This window comes from Manis pentadactyla, chromosome 16, assembly GCF_030020395.1.
Source record: "Manis pentadactyla isolate mManPen7 chromosome 16, mManPen7.hap1, whole genome shotgun sequence".
Taxonomy (NCBI): Eukaryota; Metazoa; Chordata; class Mammalia; order Pholidota; family Manidae; genus Manis; species Manis pentadactyla.
This window is the reverse complement of record NC_080034.1, coordinates 78,537,037-78,553,318: the sequence shown is the minus strand read 5'-3', so window position 1 is coordinate 78,553,318 and position 16,282 is coordinate 78,537,037. Positions and strand designations below refer to the sequence as shown.

The window sequence follows — 16,282 nt, the reverse complement described above, 5'->3', positions numbered from 1 at the left end:
AGGAAAGGACAAATACCATATGATTTCACTTATGTGTGGGATATAAAAATAAAGCCGAACAAAATGAACAAAATAGCAGAAGACTCATAGACATTGAGAAGTGACTGTTGGGTACCATCAGGGAGGGGTTGTGGTAGCTGGGTGGGGAGGGTGAGGGAGATAAATGGGGACAAAATTCTCAATCATAATGTGTGTCAAGGGGAGAGTTGTACAGCATGGAGAATACAGTCTCCATGTATTCTCATAATTCTGTAACATCTTTCTATGATGACAGTAACTGCACTTGTGGAGGTGAGAATTTAATAATATGGGTAACTGTTGAGCCACTGTGCTCTATACTTGAAACCAATGTTAGGTTGTATGTCAATGATAGTTCAATAAAAATTTAAAACGCATGCTAAGCGAAAGAAACCAGACACAGAAGGCCACATGTTTTACAATTACATTCATATGAAATTTCCAGGTAGGTATATCATACAAAGTAGATTAGTGTTTGCTGTGGGTGGGAGAGGAGGTATGGATATTAGGCTTCTCTTTGAGGTGATGGAAAGATTTTAAAATTAGATTGTGGTGATGATGGTATAACTCTGTAAATGTACTAAAGACTATTGACTAGTACCTTAAATCAGTTCAATTTTATGGTATTCAAATTGTTTGTCAAAAAGGGAATTTTCAAAAAAAAAGAAAGAGGTAGAATTCTGAAATGCTAATAAGTAATATTATTGGTTTTGGTTCATATTTTATGAACTTTTCTAGATATATACTGCATGATTTAAAAAATGAGAGAAATGTTATTTTAAATATGCATTTTCAAAGCATATGCATTCCTCGCTCATCCTGAGGTATCAACGTAAGTAACGCTTGCCCTCTGAGGAGGGAGCAGACCACCTCTGCCACCAGCTATGATCAATGCAGAAAACCCTGCTATTAATGCGTTTGCCTCTTTAAGTCCATCAAATTGCCTCTGGAGAGTGGCTTCCAGTGGTACGATGTAGGGAGTTTTAGGTTCTACTTTAAAGAGAAGTACTTCCTATACATTATGCATGTGTAATAACGCTGATAATAATAATTAGGCTGCAACTAAAAGACAAAATGCAGAAGAAAAAGAGGGAAGACATTACTCTAGGACATCTTCTCACTGTAAATTTCCTCTTTCCTTCTCTCTGCCACTGAGTTTTTACAACTTTTTATTTTGAAATAAAGCTTAAAATAAAAATAAAATAAACCTGACAGGTCCACTTGGAAATGGACTCAAAAGAATTTGCAGAAAAATAGTCCAGACTTCCCTGTACACTTCAATTAGCTTCTCCTAATAGAAACACCATATTTGCTGTATTTACTGCATTACAATATCAAAACCAGGAAATTCTGACTTTGGTACAATACTGTTAACTAGAGTACAAACTTTATTCTGATGTCACCAGCTTGTACATACACCCATTTGCAAATGTGTATGTAGTTCTATAAACTTTTATTCCCTGTAAAAATTCGTATAGCTATCACTACAATCATAATATGTAACTCTTCCATCACCATCAACAAACTTATCTGGGGGAACTTCCAAGGACTATCCTTTAGGATACCTGCTGCTGTGTTTATTTTCTGGCAATCAGTGATTTGTTCTTTACCCTTATGTTGTCATTTCACAAATGACACATAAATGGAATCACACAGCACTGAACTGACTTTTAAACTGTCCAAATCTCTCCCATTAAAAAAAAATTGTCAGCCTCACACACTCTCCAGCTAGTTCTCTTTCTCCTCACCTGTATAATCAGATGCACTTTTTGTAGTTGTTGTTTCTGCACACCTAACAGCTTTCCTAGTTTTCACACTACATTTCTGGGTATTCTTTGTTTCCATTGTAGACTCATCCTTTACTTGGTCATTAAAAGCTGTAGCTCCTCAAGTTTCAGCCCTACACCCTCTTCACCTGACATTTTTTCCCTACGGGATCTCATCCATACCCAAGACTCCAGAACACAAATGATTCTCAAACACATATATGAGCAGACCTGAGCCACGAAGCCATGTTTGTATAGTTAACTGCCTTTTGTACAAATCCATTAGGATGTCTTAGAGACACCCAAAACCTAGCATGTCCAAAATTCAACTCAGCACATTGCACCCATCCCCAAGCCTTCAAATGACCATGACCCCCTTTGTTATCTTTGACATCTCCCTTTCTTTCACTATCTCATATTCAATTCAAGTCCATGAAATTTACCTTTTAGGTCCACTTCACAGCCATCCTCCTCTACCATCCTGGGGCAACCTACCATCATCTCCCTTCTGGAGCACTGCCATCACCTTAATCTAATCTAATCTGTTCCTTTCACTATGGAAAGAATAACATATTTTAAATGCATATTTTGAAATAATCTCATCTTTCCAATTCTTCTCTCACCTTTTAAAAATGCATCAATTTCCTTCCACTGCTCCTAGGAGAAAAAAAATTCCTAACATGGCATACTGACCCCTAATTACTTCCTCCAACTCATTTTGAACTATGCTCTTTCTCCTAACAGCACCTGGCCTTCTTTCATTTCCTCAAAAGATAACCTTATACCCAGAAGACACTTCTTTGATCCCTTCTTCACAAATTTAACTCTTCTTGTCCCTTACATCTCAGTTCAATCATCATCTCCACTGAGAAGTCTTCCCCAACTCCCCAGAGAAAGTCATATCCTACTATCACACACTCTCATTCTGAAGCATCATTGATATACAATCTTACATTGGTTTCAAGTACCCAGCACAGTGGTTCAACAGTTACCCATATTATTAAATCCTCACCCCCACTGGTGTAGTTACTACCTGTCAACATAGAAAGATGTTACAGAATCACTGACTGTATTCTCCATGTTGTACAATTATCCCCATGACAAATTTTCATTATGATTGAGAATTTTTGTCCTCTTTCATCCCCCTCACCCTCCCCACCCAGCCACCCCAACCCCTCCCCCATGGGAACCAAAAGTCACTTCTCAATATCTATGAGTCTTCTGCTATTTTGTTCATTTTGTTCGGTTTTATTTTTTATATTCCACACATAAGTGAAATCATATGGTATTTGTCCTTTCCTGCCTGGCTTATTTCCCTTAGCATAATACCTTCTAGTTCCATCCATATTGTTGCAAATGGCAGGATCTCCTTTCTTTATGGCTGAATAATATTCCAGTGTGTATATGTACCACATTCTTCTTTATCCATTCTTCTATTCATGGACACTTAGGTTGCTTCCATAACTTAGGTATTGTAAATAATGTGACTATAAACATAGGGGTGCATATATCTTTTTGAATTAGGGATTTTGTGGGGGTTTCAGGTAAATTTCTACAAGTGGAATTACTGGATCACATGGAATTTCTATTTTTAGTGTTTTGAGGAACCTCCATAGTTTGACAGCAGCTGCACCAATTTACATTCCTGCCAACAGTGTAGGAGGGTTCCTGTTTCTCCACATCCTCGCCAGCACTTGTTATTTTTTTGTCCTTTGGATAGTGGCCATTCTAACTGGTATAAGGTGATACCTCATTGTGGTTTTGATTCACATTTCCCTGAACACTAACAATGTGGAGCATCTTTTCATGTGCCTGTTGGCCATCTATATTTCTTCTTTGGAGAAGTGTCTGTTCAGATCCTCTGCCCATTTTTAATTGGGTTCTTTTTTGGGATGGAGGCATATGAGTTCTTTATATATTTTGGATGTTAACGCCTTATAGGATAAATCATTTACAAATATATAGTACCTTTTTTCATGAGTTACCAAACTTGCAATTTCACCTTTAGTTATGAGATTAATATCTGAATCCCCTGAAAAATAATAATTCATGGAAGCCACGTGAAGGCAGGAACCATGTCTCTGTGAGTTTGCTATGGTATCCCCAGAGCCTAGCACACATGAGGATGCCAATTAATATTTGTTGCAAGAATAAATGAATACTGCAATGAATGGCCCACAAACAGTGATTCTTACAAAACCTTTTTTATGAACCTGGGATTTAGACATGCCACCATTCTTAGAAAACCTTTAGAATAGCTTCATCTTTACTTGAGAACTACCCTGTACCCAAATACTACACTGACATTTTAAAAATGAAATATCCTACAGACAGTATTCCTAATATGGTTAAGTAGCAGTCTAAAGGGTTTTTTGCATTGCAATTCACATTTCCCCATAGAAACCAGTTGCAAAGGGCGATTAAGTTCAGATCCAACCCATAAAATCTTATCTATCCCTGCAAGAAGTCAGTATTTCACCACTAGGAGCTTTAAGACCGACTTGAATTAGTTCAGAGCACCTCTTAGTCCCAGGCACCCTCAGCTGCAAAGCCTGAGTCCTCCTGGCTCATTTAGCCCTGAACCCCCGGTGTCTTTCTTGGTCCTAAAGCTTCCTGAGCCTCGTGCAAAGCAGTAGGTAATGTACTGATGGAAGAAAAGGTCCAAAAGCATGATCTGCTGGGAACCAAGGAGAAAATTAGGGGAATCTACAGAAAAGTAAATGCACCATTGAGGGGGGTGGGTGAAGTGGACAAGGGTGGAAAGAGAGGGCTCTGGCAGATAGAATATCCAGGGGCATGAGAAGGCAAGCTCAGTGCCCAAATAACTGGGTGAATTGTGAATCAGGAGTAACCAAAAACTGTTTCAATATCATGAACTCCACCCCATCTCCCATCAAAATATTTCAGTTCTTGTACATTTTCACCAGAAGAAGTGAAGACAAACTACCAATAATATCAATCCTAAATTCTGTGGAAAAAATTTTAAACCATACCTTTGTTGCATTGCTGGTAGGAAGGGACCAAGCAGCACAAAAACAGCTCCTTAGAGAAAGTAGAAACAGAATGAGATGGAAATCTTCTTTTAAATGATGTTTAGAACTTCTAGAATGCCTGCAGCCTGGAAATTTCAATTTGCTGAGTAACAAATTTGATTTGATTTCTTTGAAGCCAGAAAACCTTTTGAAATGTAATTATGATAGCACAGCGTATGAGAACTCAACAGGCAACTCAGACCTCTGGTAGCATAAACACTTGGCCAGCTAATAAGAGTTTCAGTTTTTTTCCTATATCTGCCAACCTATCCCCTTCTCAGCTCCACCCATTAGAGCCTAGCAAGTGGATGTGAGCTTCAGATAAACTCCTAACTCCCTGCCAACACTGGCATAGGAAGTGTGTGTGTGTATGTGAGAGTGTGTGTGTGTATACAGGCACTTGAATGGGATGAAAGAGGACAAAGCATTAAGGGGAATTAATACCCCCCAGCTTCTGCTCTCTTCTGAAAGTGAGTCAGCCTGTCACATACATGCATGTACACTATTTTTTAATGCTTAATAGAAAAGAAAGGATACATGTACAGTCTTCCCCACTGGGGTGTAGAGTTTATTTCTGGCCCCAGTTCACCCCTGATTTCTGCTCTCCTCTGACTGTGTTTCTGTCTTCCCAGCCCCTAGAGCCCAGACCAGTGTCAGTTCAGAGTCCAAATCTGGATGTCCTGAGAAGTCTGTAATTCTCTTCTTGGTTTATTCTAAACGTCACGATTTGTACTTTAGAAAAAAGAGTGTGATGTTAAGTTCTCCAAACACTTTGTGTTAGTCTTGTCTCTCTATAAGAGTGTAAGCTTCTAGAGCATAGGGAATGTGACTTAGGACTTCGTAATGTAGGTGGTCCTCCAACGCTTGACCAAAGTAAAGCCATTTTGATTACAGTAGTCATTTTAGAACAAGCTGCAGGGCTGCATTCCTAGGGAAAATGAGGGGACTATTCCCTTTACTTTGTTATGTTGGTGCCAGACCTAGGACAGCAAGAATGTTTACTGAGTGTGTTGAATCTCAAGATAAGAGGAAGGAACTCTACGCTTACCTGCCTGCTTGTGTGTAGCACCCTTTCCTATTTCCTGATAAAAATCAGCCTAACAGGCTGGGGGATGGTGACTGATAGAGCAGCTACCCGAATGCCATCCACCACTCTGTAAGTGACCCCCAATACAGTTCATTTACTCACCAAGCTGGACTTGTCCATGTTCTTTGGCCCATCAGTTCCCTCACAATTTGAGGGAAGGCATTTCTTTTATGTCTCTCTGGGAAATTCTCGTAACAGACTTGTATTCCCCATGAGTCTTAGTATGGTGTGTAGGAAATAACTCAGTGGCAAACCCCTAGTAAAGTAGCAAGAGGACATTTTAACCTGCTCTAGTTGAAGAAATGTCTGTTAATAGGATAAAGAAAAAAGGACTTCTACACAAGGCAATTCTTCTAGATAATACCTGGCCCCCAAAGTATTTGTATCCTTCCCAAATCAAGAAGGTCTCTCAAATTCTTCCTTCCCTTGCTCTAAGAACACATCACATATTTTTAATGTTGCAGTATAACTTATAGTAATCTTGAATATACAGCTTTATGATTTTTTACATAGGTATACACCTATGTAACTACTTCCCACATTAAGGCATTGATCATTTTCAGTACTCTAGAAAACTCCTTCCAAGTCAATACCCTCTCCCCTACCACCATAGCTTAGTTATGCTTCTCATGAATTTTATATAGATGGAATCATACAGTTTATTTCTGGACTCTTTCTCCCACCATTATGACTGGGGGAGTTATCAATATTGTTATACACAGCACAAGTGGTGTTTTTCTTTTCACTGCTGTATAGTGTTCCATTGTGAAATATACTATGTTATTTATCCTATTGTTAGATATTTGGGTTATTCCTTGTTTTTGGCTATTATGATTAAACATGCTATTAACATTCATGTGTGTAACTCATGGTGGACATAATCCCTCATTTGTGCTGGAAATATACCCAGGAGTAGCATTTCTGGGTCAAATGTTCTATAATAATTAAACTTTGTGAGGTACTGCCAACCAATTTTCCTAAGAGATTGTACAATTTATGGTCCCAGTAAAAAATGTAAGAGTTCCTGTTGCAATATCACAGACTTTTTCACCAGACACTTGCAGTGTTTTCAGTGTGCAATTAGTCACCTGGACACTGCCAGTTACACACTAAGCAACTATGGGTTCTGTTAGCAGTTTTTCAACCCTATTAATGCAAACATACAGACAGCTCAGGAGAACTGGCACCCAAAGGTATAGTATGAGGACCAGCTGTACCACAAAAGTGGCTCTAAATCAGTTTTAAAAAGAACACATAGTAGAGTCTGTTATTTACTTCTGGCTAATGGTGATTCTAGTATCTGAGAGGAACAATTGTTCATAGTAGAACAGCATCTCTAGAGTCCATACTTTATTGTTGGAGGTTGTATGTTTACTACCTGTTTAATAAATTTCACATAAACCTCTCTTAGGGAAAGGAAAGAGGAAACCACCAGCGGAAATTGAACACTGACATACACAATTGCTGAAGGAACCCACACCAACTGCCAATACTGAGAAATGTAGACCTCTGTGTAGAAATAAGAAAAACTGAGAAGATATAGAGGAATCACTAGACATGGAGGTAAAATTAGATATCAGAGATAACAAGTTAAGCTATCAGAGCAAAGATCTCGTCAAGATAGATTTAGTAAAGGAAACCGGAGATATTTAAAAAAATTTTTTTTCATTGTTTTAAGGTACAAAAATTGTCATTTTAATAGCAGTAACCTGAATATGCAAAGGAGAAAATAGATTTGGTGATACCTTTTCAACTTGTTTAAGTATTGACAGAAAAATAAAGAAAACTTTAGAATTCTGGTGAAGGGAGTTCTGGAGTGAGAACAGGTTTGAAACTAGAAGGTAAGAAGAGAAGGCAATCACTAATTCAAAAAGATGTATGCACCCCAAGTTTATTGCAGCATTATTTACAATGGCCAGGATATGGAAGCAACCTGTGTCAATTAACAGATGAATGGATAAACAAGATGTGATACATATATACAATATACTCAGCCATAAAAAAAAGAATGAAATCTTGCCATTTGCAAAAACATGGATGGACCTAGAGGGAATTATGCTAAGTGAAATAAGTCAAACAGATACCTTATGACTCACTTATATGTGAATCTAAGAAAATAACTAACAAACAAAATAGACATAGACTCATAAATACAGAGAACAAACTGGTGGTTGTCATAGGGAAAAGGGATGGGGAGTGGGAAAAATAGGGGAAGGAGATCAAGAGATACCAACTTCTGATTATAAAATAAATAATTCACAGCATGAAAAGTACAGAATAGGGAAAACAGTCAATAATACTGTAGTATCTTTGTACAGTGATGAATAGTAACTACACTAATCCTAGTGAACACTTTATAATATCATAATTGTCAAATAAGTATATTGTACATCTGAAACCAATATAATATTGTGTATCAACTATAATTTTAAAAATCACAAGTCCATCAACATAAAAAAAAGAAAAGAAGAAGAAAAAGAAAGAGAGATGCAGGCCTACCAACAGGACAGGGAGAGGGGCCCTGCTAGGAAAGATGGTGGGTGATAAATCCCTGGTGACGAGGTGTCTGAAGGACTTTTCAGAGCAATGTGCACTTTCTGGAGGGCTGTATCACCCCTTCCTAACACTTCAGCAAAGAGTACCCCACACAAGGTGAATGGCATTTGAGAAACACAGCAAAAGAGATACATTCCATGTCTGGGCCAGGATGGGCTATACAAATGAATGAGATCAGATTACCTCAAAGAAAACTGGCCAAGACAGGACCACTAAATTAAAAAATTTTTTAATTAAAAAGAATTATAGGAGATTAAAGATGGCAACGTGAGAGATGAGACAGAGACCTCCTCCTAAAACCACACATAATACGAAAATATAATTAATACAACTAGTCCTGAAAGAGCAACAGGAAAGAAGGCTGCTACAGACTGCATACACCTGTAGAAAGGAAAAGACCTCACAGAACAGGGTAACATAGAAAAGCCGTGACCCAGTGGGACCTGAGCCCCTCCCCCACCCCAGCTCACTAGCGGGAGGAAGAAAAATGGAGCAGGGAGGGAGTGGAGGCCTGGGACTGCTGAACACCCAGCCCTGGAGGTCTGCTCTGGGAGCACAAACCTACATTGCATGGTGCTCTGGTGATTAGCAGAGTTGAAAAGCTAAGACTCTCTGCTGCCATACAATATTTGGGAAACTTCTTGTATTTTAAAAGTTACACAAGATGATCCAGCAATTCCACCTATAGATATACATCCAAAAGAATTTAAAGCAAAGACTAAAACAGATACTTGTACATCAATGATCAGAGCAGCATTATTCACAATAGCCAAAAGGTGGAAACAACACAAGTGACCATTAATAGATAAGGAGAGAAACAAAATGTGGTGTGTGTGTGTGTGTATATATGGATGTATCTCCAATGGAATATTACTCGGCCATTAAAAAGGAATAAAATTCTGATACATGCTACAACATAGATGTACTAGAAAATACTATGCTAAGTGACTTAAGCCAAACACAAAAGGACACATATTGTACAATTCTACTTAGATGAGATACTAGAATAGTCAAATTGAGATAGAATGTAGAATACAGTTACTAGAGGGTGGAGAGGAAGTAACAGGGAGCTATTGCTTTAACAGGCACAGAGTTTCTATTTGCGGTGATGAAAAATTTCTGGAAAAGATGGTGGTGATGGTTACACAACCTTGTAGATGTACTTAATGCCACTGGTTGCACACTTAAAAGTGGTTAAGATGGTAAATTTTATGTTATACATATTCTTCTAAATATACCAATTTAATGACAGAAACTGGCAGAAAGAATTTTAAAAATATGATCCAATAATATGCTGTCTATAAGAATTTCATTTCAGATATGACATGAGTAAGTTGAAAATAAAAGGACAGAAAAGATACACCACGCATACATTAAACAAAATACATTAAACAAAAAAGAGGATTTGACTATATCTAAATGTAATCAGTAATCATTAATTACAAGTCATTCCTTTAAAATTTTAACTTTTGGATGGAAAAAGTCACTATTTGAGGCGAAATAGTTTCACATTAATATTTTTCTAAACAAGCCAATATCAGTAAAGCGCATTACCTTATTCAGTCCCCTTTTAATAAAACACCAGTGTCCTCCTGTGATGTATAAAGACAGAAACATGCTTGGGTAGGACAGACGCATTGTCCCTTCCTCTATGGTGACACTTGGCTCCTATGATGTCACCATGCCCCCCCTACTGGTCATGTACACCCTGTCCTGATGGCTGCAGTCACTCCTGAGTATGGGCAAATGGAGCTCGGCAGTGACTTAAAGTGATATTACAGACCCATCCTGCACTTTATGGAGCAAGGGGCAGAGAGTTGGAGCAGGTACTTGTGTTGAAGTTGTAGAACTGCAGACCTTAAAAACAGCTGTTTGGCACTAGTTCTCTTGATTCTTCTCCTCATTCTGTTCAAGTTCAAGACCAGAGTTTCTTGACCTGATCTGATATACAATGCAAAGAACCATCTAGGCCTGTTCCAATTCTAGTTTCCAGATGAACTAGAACTTAATTGCTCACATAAACATGGAGAGGCAAGACTTTTAGTTTAAAAGGGGATAAAAATTGCATGTGAATATGGTTTCCAGAATCAGAAACTAAATGTAAAATTGTGAGAAAGAAATAAAACCAAAGCATATACCCTTACAGAACTAAAACTCGATGACAAACATATGATACTGATTAATACTTAGTGAGGGTCACTTGCAAGAAATGTGGATATCCTCTTCAAATGGCCAGGTTTTGTGTTCAGCTTTTATATAGAGAATTTATAACCTATGATTCAGTAAAGGCATTCCTAGTCACTCTTCCTGGTAAGAGGAAGATACTAAATTAGTGTGTGGTCAGCACTTTTGAAGGTCATAGTAAATATAAGGGAAATAATTTTTTTTAGGATATTTACTTCTAGGGGAGCTACAATACATAAAGGATATATGACAAAATAGTTACTAGAAATAGACTCTAGTTTAGAGAGATAAATATGTTATCCCCCTATCATCCCAGCAGTTTCAATATTATATTTTATTTCTCTGATGAGAAATGTTTGACCAAATATCTTCCACTTTGGAAATTAAAATAATTAGTTTATAGGAATTAAAGAAAGTGGCAGACTGAGTTTTCCAAAGACTGTCGTACCTTCCCACAGGCTATTTTTATAATGTGACCGACATTCCTCCCACTGAGATGTGGCATCTCTGTTCCTTCCCCTTGTATCTTGGTAGGAGCTTGACTGCCCCCAACAACGGACTATGACAGAAGTGATGCTATGTGGCTTCTGAAGCTAGATCTAAAATAGAAGAGCTTCCCCCTGGCCCTCTATGTTTTGGGCCTGTCCTTGGAGACGAGTCATCATGTTATGAGGAAGCCTAGACCACATGACAGAACCACCCATAGGTGTCTGACAGCTCCAATTCAGGGTTCAGCCCTCACCTGTCTCAGGTATGCAATGGAGTCAGCTTTCTGGTCTTTCATCCCCAGGTGCTCAAGTCTTCCAGCTGAGGTTCCAGGCAGCATGTAGCAGAAACCAGCTGTTCCTACTGTGCGCTGACTGCCAATGCCTGTGGACTTAATAAATGATTGTCTTCACTATTGAAAAAAAATTACTCAAGTAATATTTAAATTAAGTTTCTATTAGTATACAATGAAAACATTACAGATAATGTCATGCTAGAGGGTCACAGACACACAGCACTAGTATTACACAATACAGTTGTAACATTGGGTCTATTGGAGAAAAATTTATAGGAAAGTAATAAAGCTAATGGAATACCTCCCCACCCCAAATTCTCATTTCCCCACAGCGTGGGCCAGGTGTAGTTGGTGTGTATGCATCATGACCAAAGTCTGACAGAGAAAGGCACCCTCTGACAGTAGTCTGGATGCACAAGAGGAAGGATTGACCTCACACCATGTCATACATTTAGGTTGTTACAACCTGTGTTGGCCTGTGGGATATTTGGGTTCTCTAGGTCATGAGAAATGAATGATGAGATTTCTGGGCCCAGGAAGAAGAGTAGGGAAAATGCATAGTGAGGGCCTGAGTCTACACGGAAGGTCAAAGTCTGCATATAAATGGCCCTGGAGCAATCCTGAATTGCCTCTGTACATCCAGAATGTTAACATCAGCTACAAGCCTTGCTGCCCCTTGGCAGACCAGTTCAAGGCAGCTCAGCCTGGCAGGAGATAGGTGCCCAGGCCATTCAGATTTGTCTCCTATCAGATATAAAGAGAAAAAAGTGAAAATCTCCCCTCATCTTCTCTGCCTTCCTCCCATCAATTAAAACAATATTGAGTCATTTTTCACCCTTCAAATTAGCGTCATTTTAAAAATGAATATTGTACATTTTGGTGAGCACACTGGGAACGGGGTGAACTCATAATACTCTAGAAGTAAAACTGGTAGCTTGATGGGGAAATTTGGTGGCATCGAATCTTAAATGTGAATATACTTGACTCAGCAATTCTTTTTCTATCCTAGTATAAGTTTTTTAAAGAACTACTTCAGCATTTGTACAAGAAGATGTCTGTTGCAACAATATACTGGAAATACTAACACAGGAATGAGCAAAAAATTACAGCACATCCTTCTGAGGAATACTACACAGCAGTTAAGAATGAAGTTGCTTTATAGCTACCAGCATAAATAGGAATCTACAACATGTTTCTGTTCATTTTTTAATTTGGAATGTGTAAAAATTTTCTACTTATAGTTACTTTGGTTTAAAATTAATATCCAATTAATTAATGCTGCAAAACTGCTATAATATTGCTGGTAGTAATACATATTTGCTCACCAGCAGGTGAATCCTGGAATAGAATGATTACATTTGCATCCCCAGAGCATCTTAGAATCTAGTACTTTATAATTACTTAACTGTTCAATTAAGTAATGAAACAAGCCAGCATCTTCAAGTTTCCTTCCAGCTCCGGCTCTTTGATTCTAACTGGGGATAAACTGTCTTTTCTAAAAGAATGGTCATGATGATACTGACCTCAGAGAGCTACTGTGATGATAATAAACAAAGTATGTAAAATTGAGTCCAAAGTTATAATTTCTTATGCAAATTCTAGGGGACATTTTGTTGTTGGTCTTCACTGGATAAAAATTACTTCCCTTCCAGGTTCAGGGTCACTCTGGGAAGTTGCAGAGAGCCTTATTTAACGTGCATATTAGAAGGAGAGGTGAGATGTGAAAGAGGAGGAAAGAGGAAGGGCCAGACATAAAAACACTGTGATAAAAGAGGATGAGGAGAGGGGGGCGGAAGATGGCGGCGTGAGTAGAGCAGCGGAAATCTCCTCCAAAAACAACATATATCTATGAAAATATAACAAAGACAACCCTTCCTAGAATAAAGACCAGAGGACACAGGACAATATCCAGACCACATCCTCACCTGAGAGAACCCAGCGCCTCGCGAAGGGGGTAAGATACAAGCCCCGGCCCCGCGGGAACCGAGCGCCCCTCGCCCCAGCTCCCAGCGGGAGAAGAGCAGGCAGAGCGGGAGGGAGACGGAGCCCAGGGCTGCCGAACACCCAGCCCCCGCCATCCGGGCCAGAGTGCAGGGCGCTTGATACTAGGAAAACAGGGCAGCAAGAACAGTGAGGAGGCACTGGAGGCTGGGCGACAGAGGACATAAGAAAAGCGCGCGACCATTTTTTTTTTTTTGCTTTTTTGCTGTTTTGTTTTGGTGAGCGCTTTTTGGAAGTCTTAAAGGCATAGGGACCCCAATACTAGGGAAACAGGGCAGCAAGACCGGTGAGCAGAGGCCTGAGGCTGGCACCGGAGAATAAAGAAAAACAAACGACCACCTTTTTTTTTTTTTTTTTTTAATTAAAAACTTTTTTTTTTTTTTTAATTTAAAACTTTTTTTTTCTTTTTTCTTTTTGGTGGTCGTTGTTTTGTTTTGGCGGGTGCTTTTGGAAGTCTTAAAGGGGCAGGGTGGGTCACTTAATCCAGAGGTAGGGAATCCGGGGATCTCTGGGCACCCTAACACCTGGGCTGCAGGGAGCAGGGAGGCCCCTTACGGAGATAAATAGCCTCCCAGCAGCTCCTGCTCCAACGCGACTCCACCATTTTGGAGTAGCTGCCCGAGCCAGGCCACGCCCACAGCAACAGCGGAGATTAACTCCACAGCAGCCGGGCAGGAAGCAGAAACCCTGTCTGCGCGCAGCTGCCCAGCACAAGCCACTAGAGGCCGCTGTTCTCCCAGGAGAGGAGGGCCACAAACCAACAAGAAGGGAAGTCCTTCCAGCCATCACTTGTCCCAGTTCTGCAGACTATTCCTATCACCATGAAAAGGCAAAAGCTACAGGCAGACAAAGATCACAGAGACAACACCAGAGAAGGAGACAGACCTAACCAGTCTTCCTGACAAAGAATTCAAAATAAGAATCATAAACATGCTGACAGAGATGCAGAGAAATACGCAAGAGAAATGGGATGAAGTCCGGAGGGAGATCACAGATGCCAGAAAGGAGATCGCAGAAATGAAACAAACTCTGGAAGGGTTTATAAGCAGAATGGATAGGATGCAAGAGGCCATTGATGGAATTGAAACCAGAGAACAGGAACGCATAGAAGCCGACATAGAGAGAGATAAAAGGATCTCCAGGAATGAAACAATATTAAGAGAACTGTGTGACCAATCCAAAAGGAACAATATCCATATTATAGGGGTCCCAGAAGAAGAAGAGAGAGGAAAAGAGATGGAAAGTATCTTAGAAGAAATAATTGCTGAAAACTTCCCCACACTGGGGGAGGAAGTAATCGAACAGACCATGGAAATACACAGAACCCCCAACAGAAAGGATCCAAGAAGGGCAACACCAAGACACATAATAATTAAAATGGCAAAGATCAAGGACAAGGAAAGAGTGTTAAAGGCAGCTAGAGAGAAAAAGGTCACCTATAAAGGGAAACCCATCAGGCTAACGTCAGATTTCTCAACAGAAACTCTACAGGCCAGAAGAAAATGGCATGATATATTTAATACAATGAAACAGAAGGGCCTTGAACCAAGGATACTGTATCCAGCACGACTATCATTCAAATATGACTGTGGGATTAAACAATTCCCAGACAAACAAAAGCTGAGGGAATTTGCTTTCCACAAACCACCTCTACAGAACATCTTACAGGGACTGCTCTAGATGGGAGCACTCCTAGAAAGAGCACAGCACAAAACACCCAACATATGAAGAATCGAGGAGGAGGAACAAGAAGGGAGAGAAGAAAAGAATCTCCAGACAGTGTATATAACAGCTCAATAAGCGAGCTAAGTTAGGCAGTAAGATACTAAAGAGGCTAACCTTGAACCTTTGGTAACCACGAATTTAAAGCCTGCAATGGCAATAAGTACATATCTTTCAATAGTCACCCTAAATGTTAATGGGTTGAATGCACCAATCAAAAGACACAGAGTAACAGAATGGATAAAAAAGCAAGAGCCATCTATATGCTGCTTACAAGAAACCCACCTCAAACCCAAAGACATGTACAGACTAAAAGTCAAGGGATGGAAAAACATATTTCAAGCAAACAACAGTGAGAAGAAAGCAGGGGTTGCAGTACTAATATCAGACAAAATAGACTTCAAAACAAAGAAAGTAACAAGAGATAAAGAAGGACACTACATAATGATAAAGGGCTCAGTCCAACAAGAGGATATAACCATTCTAAATATATATGCACCCAACACAGGAGCACCAGCATATGTGAAACAAATACTAACAGAACTAAAGGGGGATATAGACTGCAATGCATTCATTCTAGGCGACTTCAACACACCACTCACCCCAAAGGATAGATCCACTGGGCAGAAAATAAGTAAGGACACGGAAGCACTGAACAACACAGTAGAGCAGATGGACCTAATAGACATCTATAGACCTCTACATCCAAAAGCAGCGGGATATACATTCTTCTCAAGTGCACATGGAACATTCTCCAGAATAGACCACATACTAGGCCACAAAAAGAGCCTCAGAAAATTCCAAAAGATTGAAATCCTACCAACCAACTTTTCAGACCACAAAGGCATAAAACTAGAAATAAACTGTACAAAGAAAGCAAAGAGGCTCACAAACACATGGAGGCTTAATAACACGCTCCTAAATAATCAATGGATCAATGACCAAATCAAAATGGAGATCCAGCAATATATGGAAACAAATGACAACAACAACACTAAGCCCCAACTTCTGTGGGACGCAGCAAAAGCAATCTTAAGAGGAAAGTATATAGCAATCCAAGCATATTTTTAAAAGGAAGAGCAATCCCAAATGAATGGTCTAATGTCACAATTATCGAAATTGGAAAAAGAAGAAC

The 16,282-nt window shown here is 39.4% G+C and overlaps 1 protein-coding gene across 1 annotated transcript in view; it reads right to left on the bottom strand.

Annotated features, from left to right (window-relative positions):
- The window catches only part of LOC118925645 (cytidine monophosphate-N-acetylneuraminic acid hydroxylase), a 129,428-nt gene that overhangs the window by 80,816 nt on the left and 32,330 nt on the right, over nt 1-16,282 (bottom strand). The window contains exons 2-3 of the mRNA XM_036911679.2: nt 11,386-11,520; nt 4,778-4,826 (exon numbers count right to left, since the gene is read on the bottom strand). Of these exons, the coding sequence (XP_036767574.2) occupies nt 4,778-4,788 (11 nt within the window). The 5' untranslated portion in view covers nt 4,789-4,826; nt 11,386-11,520. The remainder of the gene's footprint in view (nt 1-4,777; nt 4,827-11,385; nt 11,521-16,282) is intronic.